General features: G+C 54.0%; 2 protein-coding genes across 2 annotated transcripts in view; one reads left to right on the top strand and one right to left on the bottom strand.

The window, feature by feature from the left end:
- The window catches only part of SLC22A23 (solute carrier family 22 member 23), a 150,498-nt gene extending 140,803 nt beyond the window's left edge, over nt 1-9,695 (top strand). Inside the window, exon 10 of the mRNA XM_007452092.1 lies at nt 9,331-9,695. Within this exon, the coding sequence (XP_007452154.1) occupies nt 9,331-9,688 (358 nt within the window). The 3' untranslated portion in view covers nt 9,689-9,695. The remainder of the gene's footprint in view (nt 1-9,330) is intronic.
- Nucleotides 9,696-14,264: 4,569 nt separating this feature from the next.
- On the bottom strand, nt 14,265-18,923 carry PSMG4 (proteasome assembly chaperone 4; the record flags this gene model as incomplete). The annotated part of the gene is made up of 3 exons (XM_007452106.1): nt 14,265-14,386; nt 17,259-17,334; nt 18,873-18,923. Coding segments are annotated over 3 exons (249 nt in total), but the record flags the coding sequence as incomplete, so codon positions are not given.
- Between the last annotated feature and the right edge of the window lie 4 nt (nt 18,924-18,927).

Raw genomic sequence — 18,927 nt, forward strand, 5'->3', positions numbered from 1 at the left:
GTTTCTCTTTCCCTGACTTGTTTCACTTAGCATAATGCCCGCCAAGCCCATCCATGTTGCAAATGGCAGAATTCCGTCCTTTTTGATGGCTGAGTAATATTCCACTGCATATGTATACCGCATCTTCTTCGTCAGTAGACCTTTAGGTGCTTCCATGTCTTGGCTATTGTAAGTAATACTGCTACGAACACAGAGGTGCATGTATCTTTTTGAATTCGTATTTTCAGTTTTTTTGGATATATACCCCAAACTGGAATTACTGGATCATATGGTAGTTCTGTTTTTAGTTTTTTGAGAAACCTCCATACTGGTCTCCATAGTGGCTGCACCGTTTCGCATTCCCACCAGCAGTGCGCGAGGGTTCTCTTTTCTCCATATCCTCGTCATGTGTTACCTGTGTTCTTTTTGATGATGGCCATTCTGACAGGTGTGAGGTGACGCCCCATTGTGGGTTTGATTTGCATTTCCCTGATGACTAGCGATGTTGAACATCTTTTCATGTGCCTGTTGCCCACCTGCATTTCTTCTTTGGAAAAATGCCTATTCAGTTCTTTTGCCGTTGTTTCAATCAGGGTTTTGTTTGTTTTTGATGTTGAGTTGTATAAGCTGTTTATGTATTTTGGATGTCAACCCCTTATTGGTCATATCATTTGCAGATAGGGTCTGCCATGCAGTAGGTTGTCTTTTCATTTTGTCCATGGTTTCCTTTACTGTGCAAAATCTTTAAAAAGTTAAATTAGGTCCCATTTGTTTCTCTTTGCTTTTGTTTCCTTTGCCTGAGCAGATGAGCACTTCACTGCCTGACACCTCCTCACCCGCTCCCTGGCTGCCCACCCCCCTCTCCGGCTGAGCTCCTCCCTCCCCTCAGGTGCCCACCCCTTCCTCTGAGCGTCTTCCTTCCAGAGACCTTCCTTCTGGCTCCTCCCTGTGCCCACCCCCAATGGACCCCACCTGCTGTCACTGCTCCAGACATGCCTCAGGAACAGGCACCAGGGACAGAGATGGGGTCGTTTAGCTTGTTTTAAAATTTGCATCATATATATATAAATGTTTATAACACACGCTCAATGAGTGACCGCAGGCCGAGGGGGTGATGGGTAATCCTCACCGTTAAACAGCAGGAGGGGGGACAGACAGGCCAGGGGACAGCCAAAGCACACAGGTCGCATCCCCCCCGAGCCCCCGACTCGGGCCTTTGCGGGCAGGGAACCTGCTTTCCTCCGTGGCCTTGGGCACGTCCTTCAGCTGGGCTCATCTCTGCCCCAAAACAAGACTAGTCATGACGGCCTTCTCGTGGGGGGACTGGTGGGGGACAGACTGTGCACAGAGAGTCTGGCCGCAGTAAGTGACAACTGGTGGTGTTCATTATTCCTACCTGAATATTTTTGGCAGTGATATTTCTGTAAAGATCAGCAGAAATGTTTCTTCGTCCTTGACTTCACAGGAAGGTAGTCAAGACAAGTAATACAGAGAAGGAAGTGGAAACAGGAGGTTTGTTTTCTGTGTTCAAGATGCTGGTATTAACATGGTTAAAAGAATGATTTGAAGATTCTTTTTTGTTGTTGTTTTTGGTTTTTTGTTGTTTCTTTTTCTTTTTTCTTTTTTTCCTTTATTTTTATTTTTTTTCTGAAGATGCCTGAATTCTTGTCAAGCTTGCTACTTCTAAGAAGTCTGCCTGTATACCTATCTTTCTATCCTCAAAGTAATTTAGATATTATTACTAGTAAAATAAAGACAACCAGTAAAAGCCTTTGAGCGCCGAAAGCACTAGAAGGCAACCTTCCTCCAGGTTCTCCTTTATCTGTAAATCGAGGCGGCTGCCACTCTCCTGTTTAAACATGAAAGTGTGCTGCCCTCTCGTGACAACCTGGAGAAAAGCAGAAAATGTACAGAGTCAGCATTTGCGGGGAGAAAGATGAAGTTAGCACCTTAGAACCAAGCACGTAATGATCACATTCTCTAAACTGAGATTTCTAAAAGAAACACAGATCCAAAAATGGAATACCAGATTCTGCCACAGTTGTTCCTAACCTTACTAATTTCAAGGTCTCCTTGATAGAAAACCAACAGAAAATTGCTTTTGTGGAAAAAAAAAATACATAAGGCTATATTGCATATTACATATGCATGTGCACATGGATTGCATTTTACATATATGCATCTGTAGATATGTCGGTACTTTTTAAAAACAAGTCATCGAACCCTACCATAAATCAAATATGTTCCATCTCATTTGACGTGACTTGCTACCATGACATAGTTCACCTGGACTCTGAGGGGAAGCCGGCTCCTTGCTCAGGAATTCCTCATGGGCTGTGCACTCACGTCCCTGTGCACTAACCACGTGAGCACTTTACTGCACTGAGCGGGGAAGCCTCTCTCATGCTCATCAGCACCACCCCACTCAAGTCACGGGAAGGTCAGGCAGACATGTGGGCAGCTTTGTTTTGTTTTGTTTTAGATTTACTTATTTACTTTTGGCTGCGTTGGGTCTTCGTTGCTGCGAGCGGGCTTTCTCTAGTTCTGGCGAGCAGGGGCTGCTCTTCATTGCAGTGAGCGGGCTTCTCATTGCGGTGGCTTCTCGTTGCTGAGCTCGGGCTCTAGGCACGTGGGCTTCAGTAGCTGTGGCATGAGGGCTCAGTAGTTGTGGCGCACAGGCTCAATCCATGGCATGTAGGATCTTCCTGCACCAGGGCTCAAACCTGTGTCCCCTGCATTGGCAGGCGGATTCTTAGCCACTGCACTACCAGGGAAAGTCCCACATGGGCAGTTTTAGAGAAAATGATATCTCACTGGTATCAAAGGCCCATGAAACACGTCCTTTATTTCCGGTGCCCCATATAATCCCTTGCAGCCTCCTGTGGCTTCCTGGAGTGGCCAGACTCACAAGGACTGAAGAGCTATTTCAGGTGCTCGTTTATTCACCTTCCAGGTGGAGTCAGTCGCACCGCTCTTTGTAAGGGTCTTCATACTCACTCTGCCCCATTCACTGGGACAGTGGCCCTCTTGCCGAGGAACCAGGGTGATCTGATCTGCAGCATCCCAACATTTGTGAGGCACAGTGTGTGCCATGGATGTTCCAGAAAAGAATCCTTGACTGTCTTTTCTCCATTGTACATTCTTGGCTCCTTTGTCATAGATTAATCAACCATAAGAGCATGGGTTTATTTCTGGGCTCTCTATTCTGTTTCAGTGATCTGTGTGTCTGTTTTTGTGCCAGTACCATACTGTTTTGATTACTGTAGCCTTGTAGTGTATAGTCTGAAGTCAGGGAGTGTGGTCCTTCCAGCTCTGTTCTTCTTTCTCAAGATAGTTTTGGCTATTTAGGGTCTCTTGCATTTCCATTAAAATTTTTAAATTATTTGTTCTAGTTCTGTGAAAAATGTCATGGGTATTTTGATAGGCATTGCATTGAATCTGTAGATTGTCTTGGGTAGTATGGTCATTTTTACAATATTCATTCTCCCAATCCAAGAACACGATATGTCTTTCCATCTCTTTTTGTCGTTTTCAATTTCTTTCATGAGTGACTTATCGTTTTCTGAGTAGGTGTATTCCTAGGTATTTCATTCTCTTTGTTGCAATGGTATATGAGATTGTTTCCTTAATTTCTCTTTCTGATAGTTCATTGTTAGTGTATAGAAATGCAACAGATTTCTGTATATTAATTTTATATCTTGCAACTTTACCAAATTCATTGATGAGCTCCACAGTTTTCTGGTGACATCTTTAGGATTTTCTGTATATATTTATAGTATCATGTCATCCACAAACAGTGACAGTTTTACTTCTTCCTTTCCAATTTGGATTCTTTTTCTTTCTTTTTCTTCTCCGAGTGCTGTGGCTAGGATTTCCAAAACTACATTGAATATAATTTGCAATACTGGGTATCTTTGTCTCGTTCCTGAGCTCACAGGAAATGCTTTCAGCTTTCCATTGTTGAGTATGATGCTAGCTGTGGGTTTGTCATACATGGCCTTTACTGTGTTGAGGTATGTTCCCTCTGTGCCCACTTTCTGGAGAGTTTTTTATCATAAATCGGTGTTGAGTTTTGTCAGCTTTTTCTGCTTCTATGGAGATAATCATATGGTTTTTAATTCTTCAATTTGTCAGTGTGATGTATCACACTGACTTGCAGATACGGAAAAACCCTTGCATCCCTGGGATAAGTCCCACTTGATTGTGGTGTATGATCCTTTTAATGTATTGTTGGATTTGGTTTGCTAATGTTTTGTTGAGGATTTTTGCATCTATGTTATTAATCAGCAGCCTATAACTTTGTGATATTTTTGTCTGGTTTTGGCATCAGGGTGATGGTGGCCTCATAGAATGAATTCGGAAGTGTTCCTTCCTCTGCAGTTTTTTTGGAATAGTTTGAGGAGGATGGGGGTTTAGCTCTTCACTAAATGTTTGGTAGAATTCACCTGTGAAGCCATCTAGTCCTGCACTTTTTTGTGTTTGGGGAGTTTTTAAATTACTGATTCAGTTTCATTACTGGTAATTGATCTGTTCATATTTTCTGTTTCTTCCTGGTTCAGTCTTGGGAGATTGTACCTAAGAATTTGCCCATTTCTTCTAGGTTGACTATTATTATTGGCATATAGTTGTTCACAGCAGTCTCTTATGGTCCTTTGTATGTCTGCGGTGTCAGTTGAAACTGCTTTTATTATTTATGATTTTATTGATTTGGGCCCTCTCCCTTTTTTTCTTGATGAGTCTGGCTAAAGGTTTATCAATTTTGTTTAGCCTTTCAAAGAACCAGCTTCTGGTCTCGTTGATCTTTTCTATTGTTTTTTTAGTCTCTATTTCATTTATTTCTGCTCTGATTTTTATGATTTCATTCCTTCTACTAACTCTGGGTTTTGTTCCTTTAGGAGTACAGTTAGGTTGTTCATTTGAAATTCCTCTTATTTCCTGAGGTAAAAGCTTGTATCACTGTAAACTTACCTCTTAGAACTGCTTTTGCTGTGTCCCATAGGTTTTGAATTGTTCTGTTTTCATTTTCATTTGTGTCTGGGTGTTTTTTTGTTTCCTCTTTAATTTCTTCAGTGATCCACTGGTTGTTTAGTTGCATATTGTTTAGCCTCCATGTGCTTGTGTTTTCTGCAGTTCTTTTTCTTGTAGTTGACTTCTAGTATCATAGTTTTGTGGTCAGAAAAGCTGCCGGATATGATTTCAATTTTATTAAATTTCCTAAGGCTTGTTTTATGGCCTAGCATGTGATCTGGATCCTGGACAGTGTTCCATATGCACTTGGAAAGAATGTGTATTCTGCTGCTCTCAGTTGGCATGCTCTCTTTATATATCAATTAAGTGCATCTGGTCTCGTGTGTCATTCAGGGTCAGTGTTTTCTTACTGGTTTTCTGTCTGGATGATCTGTCCATTGATGTGAGTGGGCTGTTAAAGCCCCCTATTATTGTGTTACTGTCAATTTCTCCCTCTATGTCTGTTAACATTTGCCTTATATATTGAGGTGCTCCCGTGTTGGGTGCATATATATTTACAATGGTTATACCTTCTTTTTGGATTGATCATTTTATCCACAATGTGGTGTTCTTCCTTGTCTCTCGTAACATTCTTTATTTTAAAGTCTATTTTGTCTGAGAATTGCTACTCCAGCTTTCTTTTGATTTCCATTTTCATGGAATGTCTTTTTCCATCCCCTCACAGTTCAGTCTGTGTGTGTCCCTAGGTCTGAAGTGGGTCTCTTGCAGACAGCATATGTACGGGTCTTGTTTTTGTATTCATTCAGCGAGCCTGTGTCTTTTGGTTGGAGCACTTAGTCCATTTACACTCAAGGTAATTATCGATATGTATGTTCCGACTGCCATTTTGTTCATTGTTTTGAATTTGATTTTGGAGGTCTTTATCCCCCTTTCTTCTTTTGTTTTCTTCTCTTGTGATATCTTTAGTTTTATGTTTGGATTCCTTTTTCTTTTTTATGGGTGTATCTATTACAGATTTTTGACTCGTGGTTGCCATGAGGTTTTTATATAGCAGTCTATGTATACATGTGACTGTTTCAAGGTGCTGATCTCTTAATTTCAAATATACTTTTAAAACTCTGCATTTGGGACTTCCCTGGTGGCGCAGTGGTTGGGAATCTGTCTGCCAGTGCAGGGGACACGGGTTCGAGCCCTCGTCCAGGAAGATCCCACATGCCGCGGAGCAACTAAGCCCTCGCACCACAGCCGCTGAGCCCGCAAGCCTGGAGCCCGTGCTCCGCAGCAAGAGAAGCCACCACAATGAGCCTGTGCACTTCAACGAAGAATAGCCCCCGCTCACTGCAACTAGAGAAAGCCCGTGCGGCAACAAAGACCCAATGCGGCCAAAAGTAAATTTTTAAGAAACAAACAAAAACAAAAGAAAACCTGCCTTTGGACCCTTCTCCCCTCACCATGACTGTCTTTGACATCGTATTTTACACCTAACTGTTCTGTCCATCCCTTAACTGCTTATTGTGGCTATAGATGATTTTACTACTTGTGTCTTTTAACCCCCCCCTACTAGCTTTGTTTGTGGATGACTTCCTACCTTTACCATATGTTTGCCCTTACCACTTAGTTTTTTCATTTCATAGTTTTCTTGTTTCCAGTCGTAGCCATTTATTTTTCTTTTAGAGAAGTCCCTTGAACATTTGCTGTAAAGCTGGTTTGGTGGTGCTGAACTCTTAGTTTTTGCTTGTCTGTAAAGCTTTGATCTCTCCATCAAATCTGAACGAGAGCCTTGCTGAGTAGAGTATTCTTGGTTGTAGGTTTTGTCCCTTCATCATTTAAAATAGATCATGCCGTTCCCTTCTGGCCTGCGGTTTCCACTGAAAAACAGCTGATAGCCTGACGGGAGTCTCCCTTCTATGTTATTTGTTGCTTTTCTCTTGCTGCTTTTAATATTCTGTTTTTATTTTTTTTGGCGTTTCAATTGCAGTGAGTCTTGGAGTGGTCCTCTTTGGGTTGATCCTGTTTGGGACTCTCTGTGCTTCCTGGACCTTGATGTCTGTTTCCTTGCCTGGGTTAAATAAGTCTTCAGTGGTTATGTCTTCAAATATGTTCTGTGCCCCTTGCTCTCTCCTCCTTCTGGGACCCCTATAATGCAAAAGCATTAAGTGTGCTTGGTGTTGTCCCAGAGCCTCTTACTCTGGCCTCACTTCTTTTCATTCTTTCTTTCTTCTGTTCGGCAGTAGCAGTGACTCCCACTGCTCTGTCTTCCAGCTCACTGATCCATTCCTCTGTATCACTTAGTCTACTGCCGACTCCTTCATTTCAGTCACTACAGTCTTCTTCTCTGTATGGTGGTTCTTTATATTGTCTGACTCTTTGTTAAAAGCTTTTACCTCCTCACTCTGTGCATCCATTCTTCCCGAGTTCTTTGATCATCTTTACTGTCACTATTCTGGACTCTTTCTTGGGTAGACTGCCTATCTCCACTTCACTTCGTTGTTCTCCTGGGGGGTTATTTTGTTCCTTCGTCTGCAGCATGTTCCTGTGCCACCTCATCTTGTCTGAGTTGCTGTTTTGTATATTATCTATGTGGTAGGTTATGTTTCTCGACCTCAGAAGCATGGAGGAGACATGATGCATCCCAGCAGCACGCTCCCCCTCATCACCCGAGCTGTATGCTCTAGGGGTGCCCCCTGTGAGGGCCGCATGGTTCCTTCTGTTTTGGAGGGCTGTGTGGGTGGTCTGGTGGGCTTAGTTGGCACCCGGTCTGGTTGACTGCCAAGCTCTGCCTTGTGTGGAGGCCACTGGTTGGTGGGGCCTGGTCAGGAGGCGGCTGACTGCAGAATCCCCGGGGACCCTGGGGCTAGTGTTGGGTCACTGATGGGTGAAGTCAGGGTCCAGGCAACTCTGGAGCTGTTGACCCCCTACTGGTGGGTAAAGCCAGGTCCTGGGGTGAGTGCCAGACTGCTGGCAGGCAGAGCTGGGTCCTGGAGTCTGGCTGCAGGGCCCAGGGATCGCAGAGCTGGTGTAAGATTGCTGGTGGCTGGGGCCAGTTCCTAACACAGTTGGGTATGGGGTCCGAGGTGTCCAGAAGCTTGCATTGGCCTGCTGTGAGCAGCCAAGGTCTGCAAGCTGCAGGATTGTGGTTTTCTTGCTTCTGGTTTCTGCCCCGTGGTGGGCGAGACTGGTCTAGAGGCTTGTGCAGGCTTCCTAGCAGCAGAGACCGGCGCCTGTCAGCTGGTGGGTGGAGCTGAATCTTGGCCCTCTGGTGGGCAGGGTCATGTCCAGAGGTGGCTGGCTGTGTGCTCAGGAAGTCTCTAAGCAGCCTGTCCGCCGAGGGGTGGGGCTGTGTTCCCACCCTGCTGGTTGTCCCAGCGCTGGCACCTACAAGCGGTTGGGTGGGACCAGGTCTCAGAGCTCATGAGCCAAGACAGTGGTCGCCGGCACCAGCGTCCCCATGGTAGGAAGCTCCCAGATATGTCTGCCACCAGCATCTATGTCCCCAGGGTGAGCTGCGGTTGCCCCCTTGCCTGTCCGAGAGGCTCTCCAAGTCCAGCAGGTACGTCTGGCCCAGGCTCCTATCAAGTTACTGCTCTGCCCTCGGTCCCAGTGCACGTGGGATTTTGTGTACTCCCTGTAACAGTGGAGTCTCTGTTTCCCCCAGTCCTCTGGGACCCCTGAAAGCCCCCCATCCCTGGCCTTCAAAGCCACACGTCCTGGGGGCCCGTTTTCCTGGTATAGGACCCGGGGGCCACAGAGCCCGACGTGCAGCTCAGAGCTGTCTCCTGTGGGAGAACCTCTGCGACATGCTCGCTCTCCAGTGTGTGGGTCGCCCACCCGGTGGGGGTCACGAGCCTTGATCATCTCGCACGTCTGCTCCTCCTACCTGTCTCATTGTGGGTCCTCCTGTGTCTTCAGTTGTAGATCTTTTCTGGCAGGCTCTGGTCCTTTCCGTCGATGGCTGCTCCGCGCGCAGCTGTGAGTCCGGCCTGCCCACGGGAAGAGGCGAGGCGAGCTGGGGCGGGGGGGTCTTTCTGCTCCACCACCTCGGCAGCTCTCCTGTCGACGTGTCCTTAATGGCTTCTTTAACCCCCGGCCGCCCTCCCGGCTTCTAAATGAAGAGCGAGCGTCGGGAAAACAGCGTAAATTGATACAGCGTTGAGAAACAAAATGTTACGTTATTCACGGCAAGTGAGGCCGGTTGTCCCCTTACGGTGGTATTTATTACAGTCACCTTTCAAACTAAATGAAGTATGAAGTTTTGGGCTGGCGAGGAAAACATTCACTGAATAGCGGTGGCAGCAGATGCAGGAGGTGAAGGGGGCTGGGGGGAGCTGGCCGTGCGCTGGTGCCCGTGGGCCCGACCCGCTGCCTACCTGTGCGCTCCCGCAGGTGCGGCGGCCTGGGGCTGGTGCTGGCCAGTGCGGGCTTCGGCATGCTGACGGCGCCCATCATCGAGCTGCACAACCAGAAGGGCTACTTCCTGCACCACATCATCTTTGCCTGCTGCACGCTCATCTGCATCATCTGCCTCCTGCTGCTTCCCGAGAGCCGGGACCAGAACCTGCCCGAGAGCATCCCCGACGGCGAGCACTACACGCGCCAGCCCCTGCTGCCGCCCAGGCGCGGGGAGCAGCCCCTGCTGCTGACCAACGCCGAGCTCAAGGACTACTCGGGGCTGCACGATGCGGCCGCCGCGGGCGACGGGCTGCCGGACCGTGCCACGGCCAACGGCAGGCGGCCCATGTAGCAGGGCCCCGGGGGCGGACCAGGCTGACCGTGGCCACGGGCGGGCCCACTCTGCTGAGTCCTGCGTGGGGACCCCCGAGGAGCCCATGTCTGAGGAAGAGGACTTTGCAAACGACCCTTCAAAGACTTTCCTCTCTGCCATGAAACGTTTGTATTTATTTTGGTCATTTTTAAAAGGAGCACTTTATTCCCTTCCCTTCACGGATCTCGAAATGGAGCCACCTCCTCGGGAAGAGGGCCGCGGTGGCCGAGGACACGCCGTAAGGACCGCGCAGCCCAGGCTCCCCGGGAGGTCGGCTGCGCCCTCAGAGCCAGCTGTCCCTGAGGCCGTGCGCAGAGACCGACCAGCCACCGTCTGGAGCACTCCCACAGCTGCGCCTTATTCAGACTGAAATGTAAATGGTTAGGGTTTTGCTAGAGTCTGTGTATGGTTTTTAAAGGTTTTCTCTGTAAGGTAAGAGCTTCTGCTCCATGTGCTGGGGGAAAGCAGCTCACAGTATCATTAAAACCAGCTTAGTCTCTCCCACGAGATCATCCTTTTATACTTGATGCTGGAAGCTCTTTGGGGGAAAAGCTTAACCATTCACCAGATCCTGATTAGTGGCAGTATCGCCAGGGTCTTCCAAGGCAGGTCTGCCCAGCTCAGCTCCCGAGCAGCAGACGCATCGAGTCGGAGACAAGTTACTGTTATCACCCCTCCTCCCGGTTCAGCTCCAGCAGGAAAGTCCCCTCTTGCAGTCAGCTTTTCTGCCAGCACGACATGAACGCACGGCTACTTCCTGAACTAAAACCAATAGGAAAATCACTAAATAGGCAACTAAGGCAGCCCCCCAGGAGGGAGCGGTGCTCTTGCAAATACGGCCCGTCAGCCACATCCCGAGCACACACCGCGCAGAAATCACCAGCTTGGAGGCCTCGGCTCCGCTGGCCGCCGGCGGAGACCCCAGATCCCTCTGCTTCCGTCAGCACGGAGCTGGGCCTGGAGCACGCCCCTCACCGGGGAGCCCAGCTGACCGCAGCCTCCAAGAACATCAAGACCAACTGAGAGAAGCAATAACTCACCAAAGCTCGAGCCCCACCCGACTCCGAGGGTTTTCGTCGTGTTCCTCACTTCGTCCCCCTGCCTTTCCAGGTCAGGCTCTCTGCACCTGTCTGGAGCCGTTTCAGAGGAAACGCGGGGAGATGCTGAGAAACAGCCCTCGCTGGCCAGGCGGGCACTGCCTTGTGGCAGCGCCGGGATAGCCTGGGCTCTTCCTGGAAGGGTCCACCTCCCCACGGTGCCTCTGCCGTGGGCTCTTCTTCCAGGGAAGGTGTGGCCCCGGGTCCATGGGAAGCAACGAGGGGACTCCGAGGCCCAGGAGAGAGGTGGAGCACGTCCCCGCTCGCCTCCTGTCCCATCCAGTCTGTCTTGCCATCCCCCCACGGCGCCCCTACAAGCTGGCGGCCACGGGGAGGAGCCGCTGGCTCGGTGAGAACGCCGCGAGGAGGTGAGCAGACTCGCAGGCCTGTGTGGTGCCAGCAGCTACACCGCCCAGTCCCAGGGCCACCGGCCCAGCCCCTCGTGGCCCTGCCTGGTGTCTTGAGTCACGTCTGTTCTGTGTTTCAGCGTCTGTCCGCAGTCACCTAATCTACAAGGCCTTTCTTCACACCTGTGCAGCTCGAGTGCCAAATCTGGGAAGCGCCTCAGCCTCTCTCAGCATGCCGTCCACAGGGTCCCCGGTCCAGGGCGGGACGTGCGGCGCAGGGCCAGTGGGGTCCCTGGGCCACACCTGCCAGGTGTGTCTGCACCCATCACCCCAGCTCCAGGACACCTTGCAGCCAGGCTGCTCGCCGGACCCCAGGCCATGCGTGCCCTCCTGCTGGCCGTGTAGACCTTTAGGGATCATGCTCAAGCCGCAGGGGGCAGCCAGCACCTCCAGGAAGGCGGGCACGGCACTCCCAGACCCCTGTTCCAAAGTCCGAGGTCCGTCTTAAGTGACAACAGTAGTCCCACGGAGCCCAGCACTGTGACCACAGTGGTCAGGACCAGCTCGTGGACTAGAAGAGAAGCTGGCTGCAAGGGCTGGGCTCCCGGGACCAAAGCCCAGCAGGTGTGAGGGAGGGGATGGCACAGCAGGTGTGAGGGAGGGGAGGTTCCTGGCTCCTCTGTGCCCCCTCCTGCGGCCCCGGGTCAGGCTGGTCCCCTGAGGGACAGCTGTGAGCGTGGCCAAAGCAGAAAAGCTTCCCGTGGGCCGAGCCCCATGAGACCCCACACCACACGGGCGAGGCAGCCCCGAGCCCAGCTGGGGCCGGTCCTGCCTTGCTCTGTGAGACCCCCCGCGCTCACGCGTGGACCCCTCGGCCCAGGTCCCTCCATGCTTAGTGGAGAGACGCTTCTCAGGCGCCTGCCGCTGCACGTCCACCGCCCGGCTCGCCCGGCCCACTGCCCGGGAAGGTCCAGCTCCTCCTCTGGCATCACGCTGAGCCCTCAGTCCCAGCCCCCCGGGAGCCGGGACCCCTTTCCAACGAGTCAGGCACAAACATGATCCTCCTGCCTCCTGTTCCTATCTGGAAATCAGTAACAACTCGCCCGATACCCTGCCTATTAGCACCCAAAACACACAAGTAACAGCTCACCCGATACCCTGCCTACTAGCACCCGAAACACACAGTAAAAGTCTTAAATGTTGCATTTTCTGAAAGACTATATGACCACTTGCAACTAGGGGCAGGGGGGCTGGCAAGCTGGTCCGGCCACAGAGCAGCAGGAGAAAGAAACCACACAAATACCACTTCCTGGCGCCGCGCGAGGGCGGCTGAGGTGCCGCGAAAGGACAAGCCCCTGGGCCACAGGGTGGTGGCGACGCGGGGCGGCCTGCGTGCCGCTGGGGGTGCCCTGGTGGCCTAGCAGCCCCGGGCCGGAGGTTTCTGTGTGAGAACCCTGTGGCCTGCGTACGGACGGGACGCCTGGAGGTGCCTGCTCCCAGCACAAACCTGCACCCAGTCCTGGCCTGTCCTTCCACGTTCCTGTCTGCATGACGTCACAGCTGTTGTACCCTGGGGGGAGGTTTGTATGTAAATGTACAGAAATAAAAATGTTGCCCCATTCACAAACTTCCTCTGGAATGTCTTCCCTACCTCATCTGATGGTATCCAGTGAAGGGCATTTCATGACCGCTGGCTACGAGTAATAAACTGTTGATTCAGGTCTCGCTGTGTCCCTACTTTAGCGCCTGTGTAAACCCAGCCTCGGCCCTGCCCCCGGGGGACCGCAGGGGGCTTCTCTGCCTGCAGATTGCCCATCGTAAAGGCGGGCAGAGGAAACATCAAACTGCCATTCGTAGACCCCAAGAAATGGGGGGCAACAGATTTCAGAGTTCTTTTCTCTTGTGTGTGGATGTCCTGCTAATCTAATCCATGGCCTGAAAGTCCCTAGAGAGGAAACGATTGTCACACTTGCTTCTTTAATCAGGACTTTGCACCGGACTCTCCTCTCCATCGCCCTGACTTTGCGTTACCTGCTCTTCCCAGAAAGGTGCCCGCTGTGCTTCCAAACCACAACCGGCCGGGGCCTTGCAGGTTAGCGTCCCGAGCCCCAGACCTGGTCCCCGGAAGGGCCTTTCCGTCCCGGCCAAAGTGTCGCCGCCCTGGCTGCCTGCACTGGCTCGACACAGGGCTTGCCACCCATCGCGTGAACCGTGTCACAGGGCCCGAAACCATCCGCCTCTCCTGACACAAGGGGTCCACGTGGACCCCAAAGATCAGAGAGTCCTTTTGCCTGTAGTCCTCGGCCTTGGCTGTGCTGAGAAGCACGTGGGGGGGCTTTCCAACCCCACAAAACCTGGGCCTCCGGCCGCCTGGGTCTGGGGAGGGCAACCTGTAAAAGCTCTGCCAGCAATTCGACCGGAAGAGAAGTTACGAGCCACTGACCTGAGAAACACCGGCTTCTGGAAAGGACTGTGCGCACCAGAAAGACCAGGCTCCTCCCCCTGAAGCGGCAGGAAAAGGCCGAGGATTAAGACGACGCAGCAGGGGCCTGCGACTTGGAGGAAAGGGGACGAAGGACAGACAGGGCAGCAGGAAGCCCAGGGAGGGGCTGACGCACTCAGATCCATTCAACAAAGAGGGTAAAACCGTGACCCAGGTCCTAGGGGCCACGGCACCGGGGTTTGCGAAGCATTTCCAGCAATAACCCAGCCAGGTAAGACCGTCCCACTTCACAGGTGAGGAAACAGCGCCCAGAGAAGTGAGACTCAGGGAGCGGCGGGACGTGGGGACACATGACAGAAGGACCTCACAGACCACAGACCTCGGGCCCCGGTCGTGACAAGACGGGCCTGACGGAGTCGTCACTGATTTCCCCTCCATCCCACAATGGCCCCGAACCCCTCCCCCCAGGACCACGAGGAACCTTCCCTGCCCTTCGCCTGCCTCCTCCTGCAGGTGCAGCCCTGGGGCCCAACTCCAGTGACGGCGGGAAGACCGACCCTTTAAAAAACAAACGTCACGCGTGACCCTGCTGACAGCTGGCGAGACCCCACCCGTTTATTCAGACGTCTGTCCGGGCGTGCGCGTCTGCATCCTTGCTGCCGCCTCGGCTAGAACTTCTCGGGAAAGGCCTCCATTTCCTCCTTGATCCTGTTTTCTACCAGCAACGTGAAGCTGCTGTCGGTGTTTGGAAGGTTATAGCTGACAAACACCTGTTTGCTGGTCTTCCTGGCTGAAACGAGAGAAAGCACACGGACGCGTGCAACCCACTGCGGGGAAAGGCCTGGAAGAGGAAAGCGGGCTTCCAGGGAGAGAAACGAGCTCTGACACCTGTGGTGTCACAGGCAGTTGCTGCAGACCAGACTACAGGCACCGAACAGTGGTTCTGAAAGCCTGGTCCCCTGGCCACAGCGCCAGGACCCTCGTGGGAGATGCAGACCCTCGGCCCGCCCAGACCCACCAAGTCTGCTCTCAGACTCTACCGTCTGAGACCCACCACTCTGCACACGGGGCTGGCTGGTTGTGCTGCTTTTTAAAAAGCACAGATAACGTGCAAGTATTTAAAACACTAAGGTCCTGGGACTTCCCTGGCGGTCCAGTGGTTAGGACTCCAGGCCTCCACCGCCGAGGGCCTGGGTTCGATCCCCAGTCGGGGAACTAAGATCCCGCGAGCAGCGGGGCAAGGCCCAAAAAATCTATACTTCAGAACCGCCCCCTCCAGCAAATCCCCCCGCCCACAGAGGGGAGCCGGCGTTCCTACACATACACACGTGCAGGCGCACACGCACACACGTACGATTTCTCAACGCGATGCAAGAGACGTGTTTTAGCTCCTTTCTGCGGCAGCGTTCATGGCTGACGTGAGCTGCTCCACCCGCCAAAAGCACGCGCGGTTGCACACCCATAACCTGAAGGCAGGCCAGGTCCCGAGGACGAGCCAGGCGGTACCGGTACCGGTCCCCTCTTCCCCTTCCGCTGAAATAGCTCCTCCCTGGGCCCCATCCCACAGGGGGCGGGTGCAAGCCCCTCCTCCCCCCACCGAAGTCAGAGGCTACGTCAGTCCCATCGGCAAAGGCAAAGAGGTGAGGATGGGAGAGAGCCGGGGCAGTCGAGCCACAGCCGCTCAACCCGCCTGCATTCAGCGGCAGGAAAGTCCCCGGTCCCGGAGGCCACTGATTCCAGTCCCTCTGCGAGCCAAGAACCATCCCGCCTGCACGGTCCACCCGGAAGCCCCACCCTGCCCCCTAGAGCCACACAGGGCAAGGGGTCCCCGTCCACACTGAAGCCCCCAGCGCCCCCAGGCCGTTCACCTCTTCCACACAAGACACTGTCTCGGGGCACCTGTCTCTTCTCGGCACCCTCCAGACAACTAACGATGGTTAGTAACGCATTTTCAACTGCAGGTGACCTCTCCCTGCGGAACGGTCCTCTGTGGCCTCAGCACACGCATCGCCTGTCCCCTTGGGGTGCTGGCATCTTCACCACGTGTGCCCGTCCCTGCTGGGCGGTGGCCGAGGGCTGCCGGGTTTGCCGATACGGGCAGGTGGGAGCCTCCATTAACGTCTGACTTTAGTTAAGTTAGAAAGAATGTATTTTTTGGTCTGTGTTGTTTCAAATTATGCAGATTATAAATCGACGTAAACCACGTGAGAGAATGTTAAAAAGAACGCCAACGTTTGCACAAAATGCCCCCAAAAAAGAAAAAGAACCCTAGTTTTCGCACACAAACTGCTTCCAGGCCTCATCTCAAGGGCACCGGGAGCCCATCTCACGTCACTGGAATAAGCAGGTGATTCGTGGCTCATCAAACGAGCTCCCCCCGCCCTCCTCTCCTGGACTCTGTCCACACTGGGGGGACCCACCGGTCCCAGCTCCACAAACCAGCAGCCTCCCTCCCTCCTCCACCAGGCCTGGCACACGGGGCCTGCCTGCTGGGGGTGCGTCACCCCGAAACGCTGGCAAATATGCAGTGAAGCGAAGGGGCATAAGGCCTTCCACCTGCTCTCACGTGGGTCACAAAAAGCCAGCAGCTCGAACGCAGAGCAGGAGTGACGGCGCCTGGGAGTCCGCGCGAAGGCTAGGCAGGAATCCTTTATATCTCTCCCGTGGCTTTTCTGTAAATTTTAAATTGCTTCCTCATAAAAAGTTACCAAAATAACTTACTAGCCAGGCTGCTCTAGCTTCAGGCTAAAGGACAAGTGCGGTGGACGTCCCCGAGACGCAGCCACCAGGTCTCTGCCCCGTCTCGTGCGACCTGTGGGCCACCTGTGCCAGCCCCGGCCCTCGACAGACTGGCAGTGCCTCCACCACCGCACGGCCAGGCTGTCCACACGCGTGCGTCCCGGAGCGACTGACACACACGTCCCCACTCCCCAGAGATGAGGCTAACAGGACCGTCAACACAACTGCAAAATAAGCTCCTCAAATCGGGGCCCGGCCTCATCGCCACCCCCCAGCTGGGACCCGGGGCTCCACACGTGGCCGGGACACTGTGAACACGAAGGCCAGACAGGGGGCAAGGCTGCCCTGCCGGTCGAGGTCCCCGGCGCCTGGGACCACCCGGCAGTCATGGATACCAGCTGAGGGCACCTTTACCTGAACCACCCGGGCATCTGCAGGACGCGTGTTTGGGGTGCAGGGGGGCTGGAGCTCTCAACCTCGGGGCCCTGCCTGACGCCCTTTCAGGCCCCCCTAGGCCAGGCCGTCACCCTTCTGAGCTCTGAACGACATCACCTGCGGCGAAGGGAGGTCCCTCCTCCTCTGCGGGGCCCCACCGAACCCCCGGAGGCTACCTGAGCCACCGCCCACTAGGCATCGTCGGCATCACCCACCCTGTCCTCCCACGAGGAGGAGATGATCACCTGTCACTGGTCGGCCTGGACAGCAGCCAGGGCCACACGGGAGCCCGTGGGCAGCACAAGCCCCGAGCGGTGCTGGTACCAGGTCAGCTCCTGAGAAGCCCAGTGTACGAGGCCCTCCTTCCCGCAGAGACCGGGGGTCCGCCTCCCAGATAGAGTCTTCCTGCTCCAGCGACTCACCTCCTGGCTCCGCTGAACAACGAGGTCCCCACCCAGGCACTCGGGCAGCTAAGCTGCAGGACCTACCTAAGCGCTGGGCGAGGCCGGTGGACGTCGTGTCGGACATGTCCCCAAGGAGGGCAGTGGACACAGGGATGGGGTCCTGCAAGGAAAACAAAGAGCAGTGCTGCCCCACCTGCAAGGCCCAACGCTCCTGGATCACCTGAGCACCCAGGGTCCCACGGCCCCCCTTCCTGTCCCAGGCCGGCCTCCCCCTGCAGTGGGACTGTCAGCCTAGCTGTGCAGCCTCTCCTGGCAGCAGGCATGCCTGCCTGGTGAAGGACTGGAGGAGCCCAGAGGGACGAGTGGTGCACAGACAGGGGCAGGGGCGCCCCAGCAGCTGACAGGGCCTGCAGGTCAGTGCAGGCTCTGGACTCTCGGAAGGTCTGAGCAGAGGGATGACGATACTGACTGCAGCCCAGGGGGAACTGGCTGTAAGGCAGCGCCGAGGGCTGAGCCACGACCTCCAAAAGGTACGTCCAGCTCCTAAGCCCTGGCACCTGTGCAGGTGACTTTATTTGGAAATAGGGCCTTTGCAGATGTAACTGAGACGTGAGTTAAGGTGAGAAGGACCCTTCATCTAGTAGGACTGGTGTCTTCAGAAAAAGGGAAGAGACAGAGGCACACAGAGGAGAAGGCCTGTGACACTGGCAGCAGGACTGGGGGTGACGAGGCTGCCAGCAGCACTGGAAGCCCAGAGACGGGACGACTTCTCCCCCAGAGCCTCCAGGAGGAACCAGCCCTGCTGACACCTTGATTCAGACTCTGGCCTCCAGATCTCGGAGGGAATCAGCCTGTTGTTCTCAGCCACCCAGTCTGTGGCACTCTGCAACAGCAGCTCTGAGAAACCTATAACGTGGCAAAGGGGGGCCTCAGCCACCACGAGCGATGGCAGCTTGGCCCAGGCAACAGGTGAGAAGAGGCTGGATTCTGCAGCTTCTGCTGACAGCAATGCCTGCTGCTGCACTGACACTGGGCGCGTGGAGCGTGGCAGAGGGGATCCAAAGATGACCCCAAGGTTGGGACTGAGCTGCTGTAACAGAAAAGGGCTGGCTGCTGGAGCAGGGGCGGAGCCTGGAATGCTGAGGGACAGCTGCCTAGTACACTCGCCAGGGAGACGTGGGAGGGGAGGGGAGGAGCGGGAAAGAGGTCTGGGCCGAAAATGTAAATAAATGTCAACACGGAGCCGGCAAGAAAAGCAGGGACAGATACCACCCCCCAGGGCGAGTGTGAGCGGACAGCAGAGGTCCCACGAGGGAGCCCTGACACTCCAACCAGAAATGGAGGACGACCAGCCGAGCGGAGCGGCGGGACGCAGCTCTCCCCGGGTGGGCAGCGCAACCCTCTAAGACCCCGGTCCCGGGGAGCCCCAAGCGCCCCTCCCCGACCCGGGACAGCCCTGGGGGGCCGCCGAATCCGCGGTCTCCCCGGCGGGCACCTGGTGGGCACGGGACGCGCGCCTGAGGCCCTCGGTCACCGTCCGGCCCCCACCGGCCCGGCCTCCGGAACCCCATCCCTCCCCCGCATGCCTAGCCCCCTCCGCCCCCTCCCGGACCCCGCGCCGCTGCCCCTCCCCGTCTGCCCCTTCCCTCGCCCCCCTCCGACCCCTCTACCCACCCACGGCCCTCCCGCCGCACTCACGTAGCGGGTGCACATGGCCACGGAGAGGTTGCGCAGGTGCGGCGTGGCCCCCACC

Source organism: Lipotes vexillifer, unplaced genomic scaffold (assembly GCF_000442215.2).
Source record: "Lipotes vexillifer unplaced genomic scaffold, Lipotes_vexillifer_v1.1 scaffold1162, whole genome shotgun sequence".
In the NCBI taxonomy this organism is placed as follows: domain Eukaryota; kingdom Metazoa; phylum Chordata; class Mammalia; order Artiodactyla; family Lipotidae; genus Lipotes; species Lipotes vexillifer.